A 24,577-nucleotide genomic window follows, 5' to 3' on the forward strand; every position below is an offset into this window, starting at 1 on the left:
TCACGGATCGTCCAAATGAGAGGACCACTCTGCTGTAAAAACACTAATCAAAGTTTATCTATGTGACAGGAGCACTCAGCTGTTTCGAAGAACCTCTACACAACAGGACCACTCTGCTGTTTTTCAAGACCTACTTCAAAAACGCTTGTCAAGGATTCTCCTAATGAGAGGTCCACATTGCTGTTTTTGTGAATCTACTGTAAGACCACTAATCAAAGATCATCTCTATGTTACAGAATCTTATTCAAAGATTCTCTCGCGAAGCTGTTTCTGACAACCTCTACACAACAGGACCACAATGCTGTTTTGCAGGACCTAAATAAAAAAAAGCTAGTCAAGAATCATCCAAATGAGGACCATTCTGCTGTTTTTGTGGATCTACTGTAAGACCTCTAATCAAAGATCCTCTCTATGTTACCAAAGCGCTGAGGTGTTTCAAAGAACCTTTACACAACAGGATCACTCTGCGGTTTTTCAGGACTTACTTCAAAAACGCTAGTCAAGGATCGGCTAAATGAGAGGACCACTCCGCTGTTTTTGTGGATCTACTGTAAAATCACGAATGAAAGATTTTCTATGTGACAAAAGTGTTTAGCTGTTTCGACGAACCTCTACACAACAGGACCACACTGTTTGCAGGACCTAAATAAAAAACGCTAGTCAAGAATCATCCAAATGACAACCATTCTGCTGTTTTTGTGGATATACTGTAAAAACACTAATCAAATATTCTCTCTATGTGACAGAAGCGCTGAGCTGTTTCTAAGAACCTCTGCAAAAGAGGACCACTATGCTGCTTTTCAGGACCTACTTAAAAATACGCTAGTCAAGGATCGGCTAAATGAGAGGACCACTCCGCTGTTTTTCTGGATCTACTGTAAAAACATGAATCAAAGATTTTCTATGTGACAAGAGTGTTTAGCTGTTTTGACGAACCTCTACACAACAGGACCACTGCTGTTTTTCAGGACCTAAATAAAAAAACGCTAGTCAAGAATCATCCAAATGAGAGGACCATTCTGCAGTTTTTGTGGATCTACTGCAAAAACACTAATCAAAGATTCTCAATGTGACATAGGCGCTGAGCTGTTTCACTGAACCTCAACACAACGACACAACTCTGCTGTTTTTCAAGACCTGCTTCAAAAACGATAGTCAAGAATCATCCAAATGAGGAGGACCATTCTGCTATTTTTGTGGATCTACTGTAACAACACGAATCAAAGATTCTCTCTACGTGACAAAAGCGCTGAGCTGTTTCTGACAACCTCTACACAACAGGACCACTCTGCGGTTTTTCAGGACCTACTTCAAAAACGCTAGTCAAGGATCGGGTAAATGAGAGGACCATTCTGCTGTTTTTGTGGATCCACTGTAAAAACACTAATCAAAGATTATCTCTATGTGACAGAAGCGCTGAGCTGTTTAAGAACCTCTACACAAGAGGACCACTCTGCTGCTTTTCAGGACCTACTTAAAAACGCTAGTCAAGGATTGTCCTAATGAGAGGTCCACATTGCTGTTTTTGTGGATCTACTGTAAGACCACTAATCAAAAATCCTCTCTATGTTATAAAAGCGCTCAGATGTTTCGAAGAACCTCCACACAACAGGACCACTATGCAGTTTTTCAGGACCTACTTCAAAAACACTAGTCAAGGATCGGCTAAATGAGAGAACCACTCCGCTGTTTTTGTGGATCTACTGAAAAACACAAATCAAAGATGTTCTATGTGACAAAAGTGTAACAATTCGGATGGCTATTTTCCTCTTTGGTCCGGAGGACACAACGTCCACAGTTTCCAAAAACAATTTGAAATGTGGACTCGTCAGACCACAGAACACTTTTCCACTTTGCATCAGTCCATCTTAGATGAGCTCAGGCCGAGCGAAGCCGGCAGCGTTTTTGGGTGTTGTTGATAAATGGCTTTCGCTTTGCATAGTAGAGTTTTAACTTGCACTTACAGATGTAGCGATAAACTGTAGTTACTGACAGCGGTTTTCTGAAGTGTTCCTGAGCCCATGTGGTGATATCCTTTACACAATTCTTTAAAAACTGCTTTTTGATGCAGTACCGCCTGAGGGATCCAAGGTCCGCAATATTATGTTGGAAGAGGAAGGGGACCGCTCCAGGAGTTGGGCTCGGCCCCTTAGTTCCAGTAAAAGGAACTTTGAATGCTCCAGGATACCAAAACATTTTGGACAATTCCACGCTCCCAACCTTGTGGGACCAAGCCCAACTCCTGCAGCGGGCCCCTTCTTCTTCCAACATGACTGTGCACCAGTGCACAAAGCAAGGTCCATAAATACATGGATGACAGAGTCTGGTGTGGATGAACTTGACTGGCCTGCACAGAGTCCTGACCTGAACCCGATAGAACACCTTTGGGATGAATTAGAACGGAGACAGAGCCAGGCCTTCAGTGTGTGACCTCACCAATGCACTTTTGGAAGAATGGTGGAAAATTCCTATAAACACACTCCGCAACCTTGTGGACAGCCTTCCCAGAAGAGTTGAAGCTGTAATAGCTGCAAAAGGTGGAGCGACATCATATTGAACCCTATGGGTTAGGAATGGGATGGCACTTCAAACTCATATGTGAGTCAAGGCAGGTGGCCAAATACTTTTGGCAAAAAATAACAAAGTTTACCAGTTCGAACGTTAAGTATCTTGTCTTTGCAGTCTATTCAATTGAATATAAGTTGAAAAGGATTTGCAAATCATCGTATTCCGTTTTTATTTACACAACGTGCCAACTTCACTTGTTTTGGGGTTTGTATTAAATTTCGGTTTCAAATTAGGGCGTTTACACACGTTCTTGAGAAGTGTTTTTAACCAATATAATGCAATAATATTGTTTATGGCATTGGATGTTTACACAATCAACACATTTAGAAGCCACCCCCTTAACACACTGGTGGTCTGTCCCCTCATCCACTTGCTACTTGGGACTTGATAAGATCACGTGTGCAGCAGCATGTGGACACTAATGTCCTAGGATAGTATAGTATAGTAATAGTAGTATTGTTATAGTATTGTTCATTTTAGAATTGATTTTAAATCCTTGCTGTTTGTTTTTAAAGCTTTACATAGACTGGCACCTCAGTATATCTCGGACCTTATCCAAATTTACACTCCTACGCGTGCTCTGAGGTCCAAGAGCCAGCTCCAGCTCGTGGTGCCCAAGACCAGACTTAAATCCAGGGGAGACAGGGCCTTCTCTGTGGTCGGCCCTAAACTCTGGAACACTCTGCCCCTCCATGTTCAAACGGCTCCCACAGTGGAGTGTTTTAAGTCTCGTCTTAAGACCCACTTTTATTCTTTGGCTTTTAACACTACCTGAGTTGTGTGGTCCTCTGTTTTTTTTTTATAAATTTTGATTTCTATTTACTGTTTTAATTGTTTTTTCGCTTTAAAATCATTTTTAATCATATTTATTTTTATATTGGTTTATTTTTTTTATTCAGTCATTGGTGGAGCTAAGGATAATATTTGATTATTGTTTTTAAAATTGTTTTTAATATTATTTTTAATATTGTTGTGCAGCACTTTGGAAACATTTTTTGTTGTCTAAATGTGCTATATAAATAAAGTGGATTGGATTGGATTAGGGCGTTTACACACGTTCTTGAGAAGTGTTTTAACCAATATAATGCAATAATATTGTTTATTGCATTGGATGTTTACACAATCAACACATTTAGAAGCCACCCACTTAAGACACTGGTGGTCTGTCCCCTCATCCACTCGCTACTTGGGACTTGATAAGATCACGTGTCCAGCAGCATGTCGACACTAATGTCCTAGGACAGGGTAGTATAGTTATAGTAATAGTATAGTATAGGTCAGGGGTCAGGAACCTTTTTGGCTGAGAGAGCCATGAAAGCCAAATATTTTAAAATGTATTTCCTTGAGAGCCACATAATATTTTTTAACACTGAATACAACTAGATGCGTGCATTTTTAAGTAAGACCAACATTTTTTGAGTATGATAAGTCTCTTATTCTTTTTAATAACATTGTTATTCTGAAGCTAACCAATAATAAATAAAATACTTCTTACCATTAAAGCGACTTCTTGAACAGGTGCGGTAGAAACAGATGGATGGATTAAAATGCATGAGAATGCTTTATATTTTGAACGTAATTATTATCACTGTGATTACCATCTGAATTATTCATTACTTATCGTGTTAAGCAATGTCAGCTAAGATTTATCTGAGAGCCAGATGTAGTCATCAAAAGAGCCACATCTGGCTCTAGAGCCATAGGTTCCCTACCTCTGGTATAGTATAGTAGTATAGCTATACCGTATTTTTCGGAGTATAAGTCGCTCCGGAGTATAAGTCGCACCGGCCGAAAATGCATAATAAAAAAGGAAAAAAACATATAAGTCGCATTTTTTTGGGAAATGTATTTGATAAAACCCAACACCAAGAATAGACATTTGAAAGGCAATTTAAAATGAATAAAGAATAATGAACAACAGGCTGAATAAGTGTACGTTATATGAGGCATAAATAACCAACTGAGAACGTGCCTGGTATGTTAACGTAACATATTATGGTAAGAGTCATTCAAATAACTATAACATATAGAACATGCTATACGTTTACCAAACAATCTGTCACTCCTAATCGCTAAATCCCATGAAATCTTATACGTCTGGTCTCTTACGTGAATGAGCTAAATAATATTATTTGATATTTTACGGTAATGTGTTAATCATTTCACACATAAGTCGCTCCTGAGTATAAGTCGCACCCCCGGCCAAACTATGAAAAAAAAACTGCGACTTATAGTCCGAAAAATACGGTACATAGGGTAGTAAGCTGGGCTAGGAAGACACACAGAGCGGCATAGCACGTTCCACCAACTTGAGGGTTCCAGGTTCGATCCCCGCTTCCGCCATCCTAGTCCCTGCCGTTGTGTCCTTACTCGGGCTGCAACAACTAATCGATTAAAATCGATTATAAAAATAGTTGGCGATTAATTTAGTCATCGATTCGTTGGATGTATGCTATGCGCATGCGCAGAGGCTACGTGTTTTTTTGTTTTTGTTTTTTTTAACTTTTATTCATAAACTGCAACATTTACAAACAGCTGAGAAACAATAATCAAAATAATAGGGGTGTAACGGTACGTGCATTTGTATCGAACCGTTTCGGTACGGGGGTTTCGTTTCGGTGCGGAAGTGTACCCAATAGGGATGTCCCGATCCGATATTTGGATCGGATCGGCTGCCGATATTTGCCAAAAATTGCGTATCGGCAAGGCATGGGAAAATGCCGATCCAGATCCAGTTAAAAAAAAAACTCGGTCCGTGTTTTCAAACGCACCGATTTAAATAATACATTCCACTTTTCTGCTGCTCCTTAATTTCCGTTCCGCATTTTCCAGCACACCTTCAACACATCCACAGGTCTGTGGATTCTCACGCAGTTGCTTTTAGCTGCTGGCATTACACGATAGGCTCTTCTCACTCTTTCTTGTGTCTCCCTCTCACAAACAGCAAGCGCACCTTCTTACACACGTCACATACTGTCACGACATACGTCACATATATATACGCCCTTTCCCAGCAGAGAGGTAGCAGCATGGCTAACGTTAGCTGTGATGCTAGCGCAGCCGTGTGACCAACGTTCCCTCTAAGGTGCGCGCCTGTGCAATTCCGCACTGCTCAAGCGTCCTCTGCGCATAGCAATTATATGCCACGCACAAAATCAAATAAAAGAATAAGTGCATAACAATTTTCGACACATGGACACGACAGAGAAAACAGCTTTCGTTATCATTGTTCAAATATTGTAACGTCTGTCGAGACGCTTATCTCCATTCGGTGCCACACGTCCACACCATCAAAATGCCGAGGCAAAAATTTCCAGATCAACACCGTATGAAAAAATTAGTGATTTTTTTAGTTGTGATTTCCTTCTCTGCATGAAAGTTTAAAAGTAGCATATATTAATGCAGTATGAAGAAGAATGTTTTAATGTAGACATGCAAGCCTTGAAAGAAAATTTTGAAAATCAAGACTACATTTCCTGCAAATGGATGCATTTCTACCCTATATTTTAACTTTAGATTTATTCTCATATCAAACTCTTTTGGCTGTCTTTTTGACACTTACATCCGGCGCCCCCCTTCACACCCTGGATTATAAATAATGTAAATAATTCAATGTGATTATCTTGTGTGATGACTGTATTATGATGATAGTATATATCTGATAGTATATATCTGTATTATGAATCAATTTAAGTGGACCCCGACCTAAACAAGTTGAAAAACTTATTTGGGTGTTACCATTTAGTGGTCAATTGTACGGAATATGTACTTCACTGTGCAACCTACTAATAAAAGTCTCAATCAATCAATCAAAACACACAGAATCATCATACTGCTGTGATTATATGCATCAAGTGTTCATTCAAGGCTATCGAGATATATATCGTGTATCGCAATATGGCCTTAAAATATCGCAATATTAAAAAAAGGCCATATCGCCCAGCCCTTGTTTCAATAATGCCATTTCTGTTTGTCATGTATAATTTTGTCTATTTTGTGTTTATCCTTGAATAAACAGGTCAGTTTCTTGTTACCAACCACTGTGTATTATTCAAACTCCCCTAATTCAGCTAGCTAGTTGTTATCAAGAGTACTAAAACCCTTTTCAACATGATTCTGACAACTCAGTAGGCTAAATAACTTTAAACTTTAATACATGCTCAGATAGGCCAGTATCGGTATCTGTCAGTATCGGTATCGGATCGGAAGTGCAAAAACAATATCGGTATCGGATCGGAAGTGCAAAAACCTGGATCGGGACATCCCTAGTACCGAACGAGTTTCCACACGGACATATTAAGTAGCGTACTGCACGTTGTGTAAACAATACTCAAAATGCCGGACATTTGAGGCATTTTTTGAAACTCCGCCTGACAGCCCCGCAAAAGATGACATGTCCGGTGAAAAGAGGACGTATGGTCAGTCTATACGTAGCCCGTTAGCTGCTAGCATGCTAGCAAAAGAGGACTAGCAGCGATCGGTTTCACGAGTCGATCGGTTTCACCACGTGAAACCGATCGCTGCTAGCATACGTCCTCTTTTCACCGGGGCTGTCGGGCGGAGTTTCTTAAATGCCTCAAATGTCCAGCATTTTGAGTTAGGGTTGCGTGTATTTTCAATGTACGTTCAGGGTTAAGAAGGTTAAAAACACAACAAATTGTGTGTGCAGCAGCATTGGTGAGGGAGGGGCAGAGACAGAGAGAGCAAGAGAGTTATGATAAATGTGCATGCGTCGTCAGGCTCGGCTTTTTATCAGATTAAATTCTTTATTATCTATAGCAGGGGTGTCAAAAGTGTGCATTTTTGTAACATTTTCTTTGTTTTATTTGGCAAGTACGCTGGGTTTTTTTTTCCAATAAAATACTGGAAAGGATAGAAATGTAGTTTGTCTCTTTTATCCGCTTATTAATCGAAGTAATAATCGACAGATTAATCGATTATCAAATTAATTGTTAGTTGCAGCCTTAGTCCTTACCATGAATTGATTAACGTGGACCCCGACTTAAACAAGTTGAAAAACTTATTCGGGTGTTACCATTTAGTGGTCAATTGTACAGAATATGTACTGTACTGTGCAATCTACTAATAAAAGTTTCAATCAATCAATCAATCAATCCTTGGGCAAGACACTTTACCCACCTGCTCCCAGTGCCACCCACACTGGTTTAAATGTAACTTAGATATTGGGTTTCACTATGTAAAAGCGCTTTGAGTCACTAGAGAAAAGCGCTATATAAAAATAATTCAGATGCTGCACTTTACTCCCAACTTATCGTCACTAAAGTGACAAGACACTGAAGGAACGTCCAGTCAAGCGTTCTTAACAAAAAAGGAGGTCATGTGGTTTGAGACAAGACTTGTTATGTGTGATAAAGGACGCGTTTTTAAATGATCGTTTTCAGCCCAAAAAAGTGTAAAATATTAAATTAAATTAAATAAAACAATAACATCGCCGTTTGTGTACAGCGGCAGCTAACATCTGGCATTAGCATGCTAGCTAAACACGTCACGTGTTCTGTTTACACTTTGTCTTGTCCAAATCCTCAACATTTCAACGCTTCACAAGAAACAAACAAAAGGGAGCCTTTGAGTGTAAACAAACAAAAAGTAACTATTGACGCCATTGCCGAAGTGAGTGAAAAGACGCATGTACACACACACGCACGCACGCACACTACCTGAAGGCTGGCTCCTCTTTGTTACATCTCTGCGGTGGCGGCGAAAAGGCGCTTTTTTTGTTGAAAAGTTTCTGAAAGAGAGTCGGCGGCATTCTGTAGGATTATATAAAAAATATATTTAAAAAAAAAATGGGAGCATAAGCTCTCTTTTCCTCCCTCAAATCCACCAGCGAGTCTTGTTCCTTGCAACTGTCTCCATGGACGTCATAGTCATATGACAGGCATTAGTCACGAGAGCCGCTTGGCAACTCGGCCATGCCTTTTTTCTCATTGGTCCGCCCACTGTGCAATTATCTGATTGGCTGGTATTTTTGGCCCCGCACCACGTGATCGGCGGCTGCCCTGCGTTAATGTTTTCTGTCGTAAAAGTGTGGTGCGGTTTACGTCAGAGGATGGTGACAACGACAGTGGTTGCATAGAAACGTTTATTTTTATTTTACACAAACAAGAGACCGTTAAATAAATCATTTATGCGATACTCGGTTGGATACAATTACAGATTGAATGACTAAAACGCCACAGTGCTGAATACAATGTAACAAACTATACACAAATATGTCACGTACCTATTAACTGAAATGACAGTTTGAAAAGATATTGTGAAATTGCAGTTGCGACATCTAGTGGTGGTTGAACAGCATACACTTTTGTTAAAAGTCATGCAAAATAGATAGTCTTTTTTTTTAAATATTTTGCAATAATTTATTACCGTGTGTCACAATTTCCTTACAGAACCACTCAAACATCCTGTTTCAAAGTGCTCCTGTCATATAGTGAAGAGGCATTTTGACCAGCACTTTTGTGGCAGGTCCTCAAAAACAGCAAATCACTCTTGTTATAGAGGATTTTTGACCAGCAGTTTTTCGATAGGGTCTCAAAAACAGCAGAGTGTTTGTGTCAAAAAAGAGGATCTTCGGCTTGTGTCTTTGTACTATTTCTCAAAAATAGCAGAATTATAGAGGATTTTTGACTGGCGTATTTTGCAACAGCTTCTCAAAAACAGCAGAGCAATCCGGTTTTTAAGGATTTTTGACTAACATATTTGCAAAAGCTTCTCAAAAACAGGAGAGCACTCTGTTTATAGAGGATTTTTGACCAGGAGTTTTTCGATAGATTCTCAAAAACAGCAGAGTGTTTGTGTCAAAAAAGAAGATCTTTGGCTTGTGTCTTTGTACTATTTCTCAAAAACAGCAGAGTGCTGCTGTCATATATGTAGATGAAGATCATTGACTCGTATTGTTGTGGCGGATCCTCAAAAACAGCACAACACTTCTGTTATAGAGGATTTTGTACTAGCATTTTTTTTATAATTGGTTCTCAAAAACAGCAGAGCACTTTGGTTATAGAGGATTTTTGACTAGCGTATATTGCATCAGCTTCTCAAAAACAGCAGAGCAATCCGGTTTTAAAGTATTTTTGACTAGCAGTTTTTTGATAGGGTCTCAAAAACAGCAGAGTGTTTGTGTCAAAAAAGAGGATCTTTGGCTTATGTCTTTGTACTCTTTCTCAAAAACAGCAGAGTGCTGCTGTCATATATGTAGATGAAGTGGCGGATCCTCAAAAAAGCACAACACTTCTGTTATATAGGATTTTGTACTAGCATTTTTACATTTAGTTCTCAAAAACAGCAGAGCACTCTGGTTATAGAGGATTTTTGACTGGCATATTTTGCAACAGCTTCTCAAAAACAGCAGAGCAATCCGGTTTTAAAGGATTTTTGACTAGCATATTTGCAAAAGCTTCTCAAAAACAGGAGAGCAATCTGTTTATAGAGGATTTTTGACCAGGAGTTTTTCGAAAGGGTCTCAAAAACAACAGATTGTTTGTGTCAAAAAAGAGGATCTTTGGCTTGTGTCTTTGTACTATTTCTCAAAAACAGCAGAGTGCTGCTTTCATATATGTAGATGAAGATCATTGACTCGTATTTTTGTGGTGGATCCTCAAAAACAGCACAACACTTCTGTTATAGAGGATTTTGTACTAGCATTTTTAAAATTGGTTCTCAAAAACAGCAGAGCACTCTGGTTATAGAGGATTTTTGACTAGCGTATTTTGCAACAGCTTCTCAAAAACTGCAGAGTAATCCGGTTTTAAAGTATTTTTGACTAGCAGTTTTTCGATAGGGTCTCAAAAACAGCCGAGTGTTTGTGTCAAAAAAGAGGATCTTTGGCTTGTGTCTTTGTACTATTTCTCAAAAACAGCAGAGTGTTGCTGTCATATATGTAGATGAAGATCACTGACTCGTATTTTTGTGGCGGATCCTCAAAAAAAACCCACAACACTTCTGTTATATAGGATTTTGTACTAGCATTTTTACATTTAGTTCTCAAAAACAGCAGAGCACTCTGGTTATAGAGGATTTTTGACTAGCGTATTTTGCAACAGCTTCTCAAAAACAGCAGAGCAATCCGGTTTTAAAGGATTTTTGACTAGCATATTTGCAAAAGCTTCTCAAAAACAGGAGAGTACTCTGTTTATAGAGGATTTTTGACCAGGAGTTTTTCGATATGGTCTCAAAAACAGCAGAGTGTTTGTGTCAAAAAGAGGATCTTTGGCTTGTGTCTTTGTACTATCTCTCAAAAACAGCACAGTGCTGCTGTCATATATGTAGATGAGGATCATTGACTAGTATTTTGTGGTGGATCCTCAAAAACAGCACAACACTTCGGTTATAGAGGATTTTGCTCTAGCATTTTTACAATTGGTTCTCAAAAACAGCAGACCACTCTGGTTATAGAAGATTTTTGACTGGCGTATTTTGCAACGGCTTCTCAAAAACAGCAGAGCAATACGGTTTTAAAGGATTTTTGACTAGCAGTTATTCGATAGGGTCTCAAAAACAGCAGAGTGTTTGTTTCAAAAAGAGGATCTTTGGCTTGTGTCTTTGTATTATCTCTCAAAAACAGCACAGTGCTGCTGTCATATATGTAGATGAGGATAATTGACTAGTATTTTGTGGAGGATCCTCAAAAACAGCATAACACTTCTGTTATCGAGGATTTTGTACTAGCATTTTTACAATTGGTTCTCAAAAACAGCAGAGCACTCTTGTTAGAGGATATTTGAGCAGCATTTTGCAAACCTTTTTAAAAAACAACAGTACAATCCAGTTAGAGGATTTTTTTTGACTGACAACCACTTCTCTAAAAAAGAGGAGCACTTTGTTGTAAAGGATATTTGACTAGCATACTTGCAACAACTTCTCAAAAACAGCAGAGCACTCTGGTTAAAGAGGATTTTTGACTCGCGTATTTTGTAACAGGTTCTCAAAAACAGCAGAGCAGTCTAGTTATGGAGGATTTTTGACTGGCATTTTTGCAACAGGTTATCAAAAACAACAGATCACTCTAGTTATAAAGGATTTTCGACTGGTATTTTCGCAACAGGTTCTCAAAAACAGCAGAGCACTCTGGTTAAGGAGGATTTTTGACTTGGAATTTTTAACAAGTTATCAAAAACAACAGATCACTCTGGTTATAAAGGATTTTTGACTGGTATTTTTGCAATAGGTTCTCAAAAATAGCAGAACATGCTGGTTATAGAGAATACATTGTAGTTCAGAAGGGATATTTTTCACTAACTTAGTTTGACAGGACTGAAGATGTCGCTGGCCAAATTCCGGTTGGGTGCAACCGTGAGAGGAAACGAAGCAATCCTTGAGAGTTGATCACATCGCTCCTGGGATCCCCTCAAGAAGTCCTGCGCCTGGGACTCGTTGATGAAGTCGAAGAACCTGGCTGGTGCGGACACGCCACTGTCTGCATGCATCTCCGCCACCAGGGGGCTTTTAAAGCGAACCTTCTTGCACAGAAGTCGCTTCCTGGTGGACAGCTGAGAAGACAGCAGCTGATCAGAGGTAGCAGCTGATCAGCAGAGGATGTCAATGAACATACTTATGAAGGTTGTCATTCATCCAGGTCGTTGTCCTCTCAGGGCGTTCAATCGTTCGCAACTGGACTGCTTGGTTTGTCTTGGAAGACGTTTCGCCGCTCATCCGAGTGGGCTTCATCATGTAGGTAGGTAGGTCTTTATTGTCATTGCACAAGTACAACGAAACTTTGTTTTCAGCACGAACCCCGTTCAAGATTAGACAAACAAAGAGTATACAGGGTTACAGAACAGGAACGTTGACACGTAAAAGATGGGAAAAAGGTCAACGCTGGGGGAGGCAAGTAAAAAAATATAATCTAGACTGGGCTACAATCCCAGTCTGGATTGGGAAAAAAACTCCATTGTAAATCACATATACATATTACAACATACAACTCAAGACTTGCAACAGGAGGGGAGAGAGTGGGGGCTACGGTGGAAGGCTGCAGCTATTCAGGCGCTGCCCAGCCGTCCATCACCCCTAAGGGATTCACGTCAAGGGCGTTGGATGGGGGGTGGGGTATGTGTGTCCATCCATCCATCCATCCATCCATTTTCTACCACTTGTCCCTTTTTCGGGGTCACGGGGGGTGCTGGAGCCTATCTCAGCTGCATTCGGGCGAAAGGCGGGGTACACCCTGGACAAGTCGCCACCTCATCACAGGGCCAACACAGATAGACAGACAACATTCACACTCACATTCACACACTAGGGCCAATTTAGTGTTGCCAATCAACCTATCCCCAAGTGCATGTTTTTGGCGGTGGGAGGAACCCGGAGTACCCAGAGAGAACCCACGCAGTCACGGGGAGAACATGCAAACTCCACACAGGAAGATCCAGAGCCTTCGTATTGTGAGGCACATGCACTAACCCCTGTTTCACCGTGCTGCCGGGGTATGTGTGTGTGGCGTATATTTTTGTCCATGCGAGACAAGAAGGGAGTGTGTTGTGTCTTCGCCGCACTGTCCTTCGGGAGAGTCTCGAAGCCAGGGAAACAATCCAAGTTAGAATGTTTTGATTGAGAGTGAATAGAAAATTTGCTTATCACTCTAAATTGTCTGTGACTGGTCCTCAAATTCATCCTGCAGGGCAGACGGTCCGGTGTTATCCAAATCACAAAGTGTCCACAGTTCTGTCCGCATCCTCCAATCATTTGTGGCAGCTTTGGGGTACTTTGAAGACTGCCAGCAACTTCCAATTTGTCGACAAACCAGAGCAACGCTTGCTCCAATCAGCAGATGTCCTGTTGTCATAATTCCGAATAGGTGGATATCTTCACGTCCTCGACTGGAAGGGTCGCCAGGCACCCTGCACTCCTTTTTCTCCCAAGAGTCCGTTGTGTGTCCAGCAACAACCGCTCCGTCAAGACAAGCAAGTTCCCCCAAACCCAAGATCTTGTCAATTTCGTTGAGGCCAGTTCGTTAATTCCAATGTTTAGATTTGGAGAGCAGTGCAAAAAGAGGCAACAAGAAAGTTAAAACAAGACAAGACAAAGAAGCAAGCAGGAGAGATAAGGGAGAGGAAAGGGGAGCGTCCGCCCTCGATGTGTATGAGTTCGTGCTCATCGACTTAGATTTGTCAGATCTCGTCCAGACGGTTGGTGCCAAAACCCCAAATATTTATACTCCAAAAAAACAGGACAGTGTGCCTGGGCAAGGATGTTTATGCCCTATCGTAGTGAGAAAAACAACTGTTTTGATGCAAACCAGCAATCCTAACTGTCAAAGCCACATACCGATCAATACCTACTTTTTGACTCACACCACCCAATGGAACACAAACTGGGTGTTATCAGAACCCTACAACACAGAGCTGATAACGTTCCTACCAACCTACAGGCCAAAGAGACAGAGCACAGGCATTTGCGGTAAGCCCTCAAAACGTGTGGTTACCCCAGCTCGTTGTTTGTGAAAAGTGCTTCCAGTTCCAGAAATAACAAGAACAGAATGGATGAGGAGGAAAAAGGTGACAGACGCAAAAAATATTGTCATTCCATCTGTATCAGGTCGGTCTGAGAAACTTAGAATCATTTTTAACCTACACAACGTCCCAGTAGACTTAAAACCAGGCAACACCATGAGACAGAGACTGGTGCATCCTAAAGACCGGACACCTCACACCCACAAAAACAATCTGGTGTATGCTATCCAGTGTAATGATGAATTCACCGATTCATATATTGGGGAAACAAAACAACCACTAAGACGACGCATGGCACATCATAGACGGGTGAACTCTTCAGGCCAAGACTCAGCTGTCTACCTGCACCTCAGGGAGAAACAGCACTCCTTTGAGAACAAAAAATGTACAGATTCTGGACAGGGAGGCTGGATGGTACAAAAGAGGGGTGACGGAAGCCATCTATGTCAAGGTTAAAAACCATTCCTGAATAGAGGAGGTGGTCTGCGACACCACCTGTCTCCCATATACAACAACGTCCTTTCATCCATTCCTAAAGGACTCTGCAATTTAGCCTCCAACAAATAACAGGAGTTAGAAACATTCCATTTGTGCCATTTTTTTTACAACTGAATGGAATGCTTACGTGGGGGATTCCGGACAATTTTGGACTGATAGTAGTCGATCCACAGCTATCGTTCTGCCACACTATACCTCAATGCTAACAAGGGGAAATTACACTTCAACGACTTTCGTTGGCTTTGACCGTAGAGTTACTACTCATTGGCATTCAAACAGTTGTTTTTCTCACTACCATAGGGCGAAACCATTCTTGCCCAGACACAACCTCCTGGTTTTTTGGAGTATAAATATTTGTTTTTTTTGGCACCAACCGTTTGGACTAGATCTGACCAATCTGAGTCTATGAGCACGAACTGATGAAGCCTACTCGGATGAGCACCAAAACGTCTTCTAAGACAAACCAAGCAGTCCAGTTGCGAACGATTGAACACCCTGAGATGTCAATGGACACTAAGGTGTTGGCTTACTTTAGGGGACTTCATCGTCTTCAAGGGCTTTTCTGCAGCAACTGCCAAAAGACACACACCTTTTCAACACAACCAAGGTATAACTTGAAAATATACACTCTTATTAGTATGATTAGAAGGATTTCAATCAATCAATTCCTTTATTGTCATTGTCATAATAACACTTAAGTCATACATGAACAACATTACTTTACTTTAGGGACGGCGTGGCGCAGTGGAAGAATGGCCGTGCGCGACCCGAGGGTCCCTGGTTCAATCCCCACCTAGTACCAACCTCGTTATGTCCGTTGTGTCCTGAGCAAGACACTTCACCCTTGCTCCTGATGGGTGCTGGTTAGCGCCTTGCATGGCAGCTCCCTCCATCAGTGTGTGAATGTGTGTGTGAATGGGTAAATGTGGAAGTAGTGTCAAAGCGCTTTGAGTACCTTGAAGGTAGAAAAGCGCTATACAAGTACAACCCATTCATCATTTATAACAAGATTTTGTTTGAGCTTTGTCCAGTAGCATAGAAACTGCATTGATGTGCAGGTTGACAATAGTTTACATTTTAGCATTTTAGCATTGTCAGGAAGATCGCGATAAGAGGGACATGGGGGTGGGAACAGACAGATGTCTGATGGGTGTTACGTTTATGTTGCAGCAATGCAATGTCCAGAGCACAATTATTGAGGTGGTGAAGAGTGAGGTAATAAGATGGTCCGGGGCAGCAAAGGGGCAGGCTGTTCAATTAGCAGTCTCACAGCCTGGGGATACAGACTGTGAGACATTCTGGTGGTCCTGGCGCGAATCGATCTATACCTCCTTCCAGAGGGTAGCAGGTTGAAGAGGCCATGTGCTGGGTGGTATCTGTCCTTCAGGATGTTGTGTACTCGCTTTAGGCAGCGAGTTGTGTACAAAGCACTCATCTCTGGGAGTATCGTCCTTATAATTTTCCCAAGGACGATACTCCCAGAGATGAGTGACATGTACACAACTCGCTGCCTAAAGCGAGTACACACGATTTACACACTAAGGTTCATTCACAATCTGTCTATGTGTAATAGAGTTGAACATTCACTTCATTATCATTTCGAAATGAGTTTATTTTGCTATTCAAATTTGATCTCAAATAGTTATTTGTTAATTTATTGTTATTTTACTTACTACTACTACTATTAAGTACTACCAGTCTGTGGTTGCAAGTGTTCTGTTCTACATCTACATCTACATCTAAGAAGGACCGCTCCAGACTGGAGAAACTGATTAGGCGGGCCGGCTCTACGATCGGAATAAAACTGGACTCACTGGTGACGGTGGCAGAGAAGAGGACTGTGGAAAAACTAGTGAGCATCATGGATGATGCCAGTCACCCTCTGCATACCGTTATCAGTAGCCAGAGGAGCCTGTTCAGTGCTAGACTGCTTCATCCCAAGTGCAGGACTAATAGACTAAAAACCTCCTTTGTCCCACACGCCATCAGACTGTACAACTCCTCTCAGGCGGGTAATAGGATGACAGGGCATGCAAAACAATAACAATACTGAAATAAACTGCAACAACAAACAGTGCAATACATTTTCATAACATGGTCACTACTGCCTAGTTTCTCTTGTATATTCTTATTTTTACTGTTATATTTTTCTTCTTATTGTTGTTGTTGTTGTTTTTTTATTGTAATATTTTCTATTTTCTTTCCATTTATACCCCCATTATTTACTTATTACTTTTTTAAAACTGTAAGTAGGTCGGATATAAATAAATATGATATGATTAAAATCCAGATTATGATTATGATTATGATCGATATGATTAAAATCCAGAGTAAGATGACTAATTCAATGTTAATATTTCAATGGCCCCCGGGCCCCTCTGTAGTGGAAAAGTTGGGCCCTGAAATAAAAAAAAAAGGGTTAAGAACCCCTGATGTAGAGGATATTTGGCTGACGTCTTTAAAGCAGAGCATTTCTCGAAAAAAATCGAGGATCTTTGACCACCATTATTGCAATAGGTTCTCAAAAACAGCAGAGCACATGTAAAAAATAGAGGATCTTTGAGCGCTCCTGTCATGTAGATAATCTTTGGCTAGCTTTGTTGTAGTATGTTTTCAAAAACAGCGGGCCACTCCTGTCATATAGAGGATCTTTGTCTAGCATTTTAGCATTAAGTTCTTAAAAACATTGTGTGATGGGCTGTTTGTTGTGCTCCCAAGTAAAAAAAAATGTCAAAAAATGTCACTCGGAGTGTTTTCTTCTTACCCAAGATGGTGGAGACGTTGGGGGACTGGTGGCTGAGGATGCTCTCAGCGTGGCTGCTGCTGATCAAGGTGGAGTTCTTCACCTGCACGTGGAGATCCGCCACGTCGCCCACGGCGGGAAAATGAGAGGCGTCGGCCGCTGAAAAGGGGATTACGAGATCACGTCAACGTTTGTCGCCAGGCAGACTCTGGTGGACCCACCGTAGAGTTCATGTCGGAAGATCTCTGGGGAAGGAACGGAGCTGGAGTATGAGGAGAAGCAGTCATCATCCTCGTCGTCATCAACTGAGCTGGAACTTGAGGCCGTGGTCTTTGTAATGGCGCCCCCTGGTGTCACTGCCGGGCTCAGCTCTTGATGAAGTATATTGCTTTTTTGGGCGAAGGCGGTGCTCGATGATTGACATTGTGATGACTGGGCGCTGGTCTGTCAATCAAAGGAAAAGAAAAAAGTCAGAATAGAAGAAGAAGTAGTAACTAGTGTGCATGCAAAAATTAAGTTAAAGTTAAAGTTAAAGTACCAATGATTGTCACAAATACACTAGGTGTGGCAAAATTATCCTCTACATTTGACCCATCACCCTTGACCACCCCCTGGGAGGTGAGGGGAGCAGTGGGCAGCAGCGGTGGCCGCGCCCGGGAATATTTTTTGGTGATTTAACCCCCAATTCCAACCCTTGATGCTGAGTACCAAGCAGGGAGGTAATGGGTCCCATTTTTATAGTCTTTGGTATGACTCACAACCTACCGATCTCAGGGCGGACACTCTAACCACTAGGCCACTGAGTAGGTCAACCAGGCCACTGAGTAGGGAATTGTTCCCATTTCAATGGGAACTTCCTGGAAATTTGGGAAAATAGTTTTTTTTTTAAATAATTAGGAGCATGAATGTCCCGAATGAGCTTGAGTTGGTTGGTGTTGGAATTGTTTAAATCGGTCAAGAGTGAGTTCAATTGGAATTTCTCAAAAACGTGGGAATTTCGGGAAATGCGGGATTTTATTTTAGAAAATTGTAAAAAAAAAACAACTTGAATGGTCTGAATGAGTTGAAATGGTTGGTGTTGGAATTTTTCAAATCGGTCGAGAAATGTTGAAGTGGTAACATGTTGAACCGAGAAATAGTATTACGGAATTCCTGGAATTTCGGGAAAACCGTGAATTTCGGGAAATGCGGCATATTTTTTTTTAGAAAATGGTAAAAAAAAATTGAATGGTCTGAATGAGTTGAAATGGTTGGTGTTGGAATTTTTCAAATCGGTCGAGAAATGTTGAAGTGGTAACATGTTGAACCGAAAAATGGTATTACGGAATTCCTGGAATTTCAGGAAAACCGTGAATTTTTCCAGTTCAAAAAAACACTTTGTTTTTTGTCCTAATTAAGAGGAATGTTTTGAAAAATGGAAAAATGTGGGAGGTTCAACCATTCAAGTTTTTTTACAATTTTCTAAAAAATTCCCGCATTTCCAGAAATTCCCACATTTTTGGGAAATTCCCATTGAAATCACTGGGACATTCGTCAAAGCTCTTGGCCGATTTAAACAATTCCAACACCAACCAATTCAGCTCATTCAGGACATTCATGCTCCTAATTATTTCAAAAAAATCCCTCTTCTCCCAAAATTCCCAAATTTCCATGAAGTTCCCATTGAAATGGGAACAATTCCCACATTTTTTCAACCTATTCAAACTATTCCAACATCAACACATTGCCTTTGAAATCACTGGGACCCATTACCTCCCTGCTTGGCACTCAGCATCAAGGGTTGGAATTAGGGGTTACATCACCAAAAATGAATCCCGGGCGCGGCCACCGCTGCTGCCCACTGCTCCCCTCACCTCCCAGGGGGTGAACAAGGGGATGGGTCAAATGCAGAGAATAATTTCGCCACACCTAGTGTGTGTGTGACAATCATTGGTACTTTAACTTTTAACTTAACATTTGTCAAAGCTCTTGACCGATTTAAACAATTCCAATGCCAACCAATTCAGCTCATTCAGGACATTAATGCTCCTAATAATTTTTAAAAATCCTTCTTTTCCCCAAATTTCCAAATTTCCAAGAAGTTCCCATTGAAATGGGAACAATTCCCACATTTTTCAACCTATTCAAACCATTCCATCGCCAGAAAAAAAGGGTGGAAACAGGGCTTTGGAAAACCGGGAATTATGGAAAATCCTGGAATTTTTTTAACTTGGAAAAAGGGTAGTTTGAATTTCCAGGATGGTGGAGTGTGTTGAAGGCGCAATGGTATGAATAGGTTGAAAAATTTGGAAAACGGTGAAAGTTTGAAAAATAGGCAATTCATTTTGAATTGAAAAAAATGTCCCGGAAAACCTGGAATTCCTGGAAATCTGGGAATTTTTGGAATTTGTCAAGGGAAAGCCCGCCATTCCCGAATAGGCTGAACTGTTTGAAGTTGGAACAGTTTGAATCGGGTGAAAAATTTGGAAGGTAGAGCACGCCAAAATCTGGAGAAGAAGAATAATAAGTTGAAGTTGAATAATAAATAGATGAATTTTGGTGTAAAAAAATATGACAATTATTGGTACTTTAACTTTTAACTTAACATTTGTCAAAGCTCTTGACCGATTTAAACAATTTCAACACCAACCAATTCAGCTCATTCAGGACACTCATGCTCCTAATAATTTTTTTTAAAATCCCTCTTTTCCCAAAATTCCCAAGAAGTTCCCATTGAAATGGGAACAATTCACACATTTTTCAACCTATTCAAACCATTCCATCACCAGAAAAAAGGGTGGAAATAGGGCTTTGGAAAACCGGGAATTACGGAAAATTCTGGAATTTATTTTGAACTTGAAAAAAGGGTAGTTTGAATTTCCAGGATGGTGGAGTGTCTTGAAGGTGGAATGAATGGTATGAATAGGTCGAAAAATGTGGAAATGGTGAAAGTTTGAAAAATAGCCAATTCATTTTGAATGGGAAAAAATGTCCTGGAAAACCTGGAATTCCTGGAAATCTGGGAATTTTTGGAATTTGTCAAGGGTAAGCCCGCCATTCCCGAATAGGCTGAACTGTTTGAAGTTGGAACGGTTTGAATCGGGTGAAAAATGCGGAAGGTAGAGAGCGCCAAAATCTGGAGAAGAAGAATAATAAGTTGAAGTTGAAAAATAAATAGATTAATTTTGGTGTAGAAAACCATGACAATCATTGGTACTTTAACTTTAACTATGTGTGAAAATGTGGAAGGTAGAGAGCGCCAAAATCTGGAGAAGAAGAACAATAAGTTGAAGTTGAATAATAAATAGATTAATTTTGGTGTAAAATACCCTATGTAGCCACAGGCTACTGCATCCAGGCTACTGCATCCGAACTGCGTGTCTGGAGCTCCTGGGTCCCGCTGTCCATCCCTTCCGGGTGCCCGTCTTGGTTGGGGCCTGTTGGGCCTAGTCCCTGCGTCTATTGTGGTAGCTTGGTGCTGCAAGGTATTCCGAGGTGCTGCGAGTCGGCCAGTTGCTGGGGTAGTGACCTTGTTTGTCAGCATGTCTGTGATCTTCTTTTAATTCTTTTTTTTTTAAATTAATTAATTTATTAATTTATTAATTTATTTTTTAATATATTTTATTAATATTATTTTTTAATTTTCCCCTCCCTCAGGGGGAGGGCTCGGCGGGGCGGTTGCTGGTTGTTCCATCTCCATCGTTGGGGTCCCTGCGGGTGGGGTGGGTGGTTCCCGTGGCCCTGTGCCTGGGTGGTCCTGCGGCGGCCGGTTTGGGTGGGGTGGCCGGGGGCTGGCCTCGCCGCGCTCTCCGGGGGTGGGGGGTGGGCTCGTGGGGGCCCGGTTGCCGGTGGGGCGGGGGCGGTCTTCCCGTCCGGTTGCGGGGAGTCTCTGGGTCCCTCGGGCGGGGCGTCTCGCCTTTCTGCCCGTGTGGGGTGTGGTCTCTCGCTGGCTTGGGGTCTGGCTGTCCCCTGCTTTTCTCGTGCCCTGTCCTCTGCCGGGTGCGTCTGTCTGCGGCCTGCTGCTGGCCCTTGTGGGCGGTACGGTGGGTCGGGCTCTGGGGTTCCTGTCGCTGGCCGGCTTGGCTGCGTGGGGGCGGTGGTCCCTGGTTCCCTGGGCACCACGCCTCCTGTTTGTGGGTTGGGCTCTCGGGGGTGATGGGGCCGTGCTCTGGCTCCCACGCACTCTGGGAGTCGAATGTATTGTACATGCAAATTCACATATGCTCACATACGTACATAGGTACCTACGCTCCCACATACATACACAAATACAGTACATATTTACCTACCTAATGTTCGTACATCCACACGCACATTCAATATACAAACATACACATACACATACTGTACATATACATTCACTGTACAAACACATATACACATTCTGTACATATACATTCATTGTAGAAACACATATACACATTCTGTACATATACAAGTACATATGCATACTTACACTCATGCACATAATCACGTTTCATCAAACATATATTAACGTTGTTGCCCTAGGGTAAACTGGGTGTAACACATGGCACACTGACAAAGCTTAACCTATTGTGACTATAACAATCTACAAGGTTAATGTAGGTTGCTTCTCTTTCTCCCCCTCCATTTTTCTGCATTCTTTCGTATCTCAAGTTATCATTACGTATATGTATTGTTGCATTTAAACAACTGTATTGTTGATAATAAAGGTAAATTATTGGTATTGTTCATTATCAATAGCGCTATTTCTATTGGTATTTGTATTGATCCATTTGTAGTGTAATAATGCTCATTGTTATTTCTGTATTATTTTTTATTTTTCGCTAACTGCTTATTTGCTATTACTTTTACCATCATATTTGTACATGTCATATTTGCTGATGTTGCTCTATTGTTGTTGTTGTTGTTGTTTGCTGTTGTTGTTTTTGTCTCTCTGTCTAATCCCCCTCTTGTCCCCACAATTTCCCCCTCTGTCTTCTTTTTTTTTCTCTTTCTATCCCCTCCTGCTCCGGCCCGGCTGCACTAAATGATAATATAAATACATTTAATAAAGTCAAATACAAATAAGGCAACAAGAGAAGTATCCTACACTTCTCTTTTGTAAAGTAAATCTGAACAGCCGACATGGGCATCTACATCAACTATATGATTTGCCTGAGAAGCTGGACAGGACATTAAAAAAAAAAAAAAAAAAAATACCCTATGTATGAATGTTTTGGAGCATTTACACCATTACGTCACTCACTTGGCCAGCACCTTTGAATTTCTTCTCATCCGGGTCCTCCTTCACATCCGGGTCCTCCTCCACTTCAGGCTCTTCAGGAAGTGTTTCGTAAATTTTGCATTTCTGACGTCTCTTCCGAGCTGTTAAAAGTAGCTTCTAGTAAATTCCATTGTATTGACAGGTGCCTTTGGTCTTTATGTTTATTTTTTTTCCGGTACTTCTTACCGTGTTGCCAGGTGAACGCCACTTTAACTGGCGTGTCTCGCTTGCCACTCATTCCGGAAGTGCCACTTGAAATGAACTAATTAGCGTGGCTAAAAATTGTTTGAATAAACTCTACGTAACGCGTTATGAGCTGGTGTCCAGTGGGGCAAGATTTTGGAACGAGCTGACCTTCAAGACACATAGTAAACATTTGACTTTACATTTTTTTTATGGTCTCACCCTGCGACTTTTCTTTAATCACGCTAGCACCAGGTCTTATTTTCAAACCCCCATACCGGAAATTAGGGTGGAGTTGACTTCCGGCACCAGCGGTGTGCAACATACCAAATAAATGTGGCATATTTGTAAAAGAAAACAACCTAGAAAGAGTGATTGATATTATTCTGTTGCTTCTTAAATACGTAGATTTATTTAAAAAGTGAAACCCATTTTTTCTTATAAGCTTAATAATTTTAAATTAGTAGTTACAACTAGGACAATTTCAATAGAAAAGCCCTCAAGTTATGTGTATTTGATCAATAAATCAGTGTATTTATGTTAATATTATCTTTTGTTTCGTCACTGTTATTATTTTTAATAGATAGGCTCCAGCATCCCCCGCAACCCTGAAAGGGACAAGCGGTAGAAAATGGATGTGCTTGATATATTTTGTCTTGTATTGTGTGCTGTTTTGCATTGAAAGTGCTTTATTTATTTATTTTATATTTACAAAAAAACCACTTTATTATTAGCTGAACTAAACAAGTGTTGGTTGTAGTTTTTTTGAGTGAGACCTATATTTAAACACATGTATTATATTAAATACAAATATTAGAAATACAAATACTTTCCTTCCTAACATATCAACATATTTGGGAATTTTTTTTAAAATTTGTATTTAGTTTTTTTGAATAATCAATATTTGGACTTGGACTAGTGTATTTTTCGTAATAGGTTGTCAAAAACAGCTAGGGGATCCTGTCACATAAAGAATCTTGGACTGGTGTATTTTCCGTAATAGGTTATCAAAAACAGCTAAGGGATCTGTCACACAAAGAATCTTGGACTAGTGTGTTTTTCGTAATAGGTTATCAAAAACAGCTATGGGATCTGTCGCATAAAAAATCTTGGACTAGTGTACTTTTCGTAATAGGTTCTCAAAAACAGCTAGGGGACCCTGTCACATAAATAATCTTGGACTAGTGTATTTTTCGTAATAGGTTCTCAAAAACAGCTAGGGGATCCTGTCACATAAAGAATCTTGGACTAGAGTATTTTTCTTAATAGGTTCTCAAAAACAGCTAGGGGATCCTGTCACATAAAGGATCTTGGACTAGTGTATTTTTTGTAGTAGGTTCTCATAAACAGCAAGGGGATCCTGTCACATAAAGGATCTTGTACTAGTGTTTTTTTTCGTAATAGGTTCTCAAAAACAGCTAAGGGATCTGTCGCATAAAGATTTTGGACTAGTGTATTTTTTGTAATAGGTTCTCAAAAACAGCTAGGGAATCATGTCACATAAAGGATCTTGGACTGTTGTATTTTTTTGTTGTAGGTTCTCAAAAAGAGCTAGGGGATCCTGTCACATAAAGGATCTTGGACTAGTGTATTTTTCGTAGTAGGTTTTCAAAAACAGTCAGGGGATCTGTCACATAAAGGATCTTGGGCTGGTGTATTTTTCGTAATAGGTTCTCAAAAACAGCTAGGGGATCCTGTCACATAAAGAATCTTGGACTAGAGTATTTTTCGTAATAGGTTCTCAAAAACAGCTAGGGGATCCTGTCACATAAATAATCTTGGACTAGTGTATTTTTCGTAATAGGTTCTCAAAAACAGCTGGGGATTCTGTCACAAAGAATCTTGGACTAGTGTATTTTTCGTAATAGGTTCTCAAAAACAGCTAGG

At 40.7% G+C, this 24,577-nt stretch overlaps 2 protein-coding genes across 4 annotated transcripts in view; both read right to left on the reverse strand.

Moving 5' to 3' along the window:
* Positions 1–8,464, reverse strand: part of fnip1 (folliculin interacting protein 1) — a 138,161-nt gene extending 129,697 nt beyond the window's left edge. For both annotated transcript variants that reach the window (XM_061934209.1, XM_061934201.1), the window contains exon 1: positions 8,247–8,464. In XM_061934209.1, the coding sequence (XP_061790193.1) occupies positions 8,247–8,338 (92 nt within the window). In that variant the 5' untranslated portion in view covers positions 8,339–8,464. The remainder of the gene's footprint in view (positions 1–8,246) is intronic.
* Positions 8,465–8,670: 206 nt separating this feature from the next.
* Positions 8,671–22,984, reverse strand: LOC133580011 (uncharacterized). Of its 2 annotated transcripts, none has more exons than XM_061934222.1 (6): positions 22,694–22,984; positions 22,490–22,608; positions 17,502–17,724; positions 17,302–17,439; positions 15,068–15,108; positions 8,671–12,077 (listed from the first exon to the last, which is right to left on the reverse strand). In XM_061934222.1, exons 1-6 carry the CDS (start codon positions 22,743–22,745, stop codon positions 11,823–11,825), a joined length of 828 nt encoding a protein of 275 aa, XP_061790206.1. In that variant the 5' UTR covers positions 22,746–22,984; the 3' UTR covers positions 8,671–11,822. The 2 variants fall into 2 exon arrangements, with proteins under 2 accessions (XP_061790206.1, XP_061790215.1); XM_061934231.1 differs by having other exon boundaries at positions 8,671–12,109.
* Between the last annotated feature and the right edge of the window lie 1,593 nt (positions 22,985–24,577).

Source organism: Nerophis lumbriciformis, linkage group LG03 (assembly GCF_033978685.3).
Source record: "Nerophis lumbriciformis linkage group LG03, RoL_Nlum_v2.1, whole genome shotgun sequence".
Classification (NCBI taxonomy): domain Eukaryota; kingdom Metazoa; phylum Chordata; class Actinopteri; order Syngnathiformes; family Syngnathidae; genus Nerophis; species Nerophis lumbriciformis.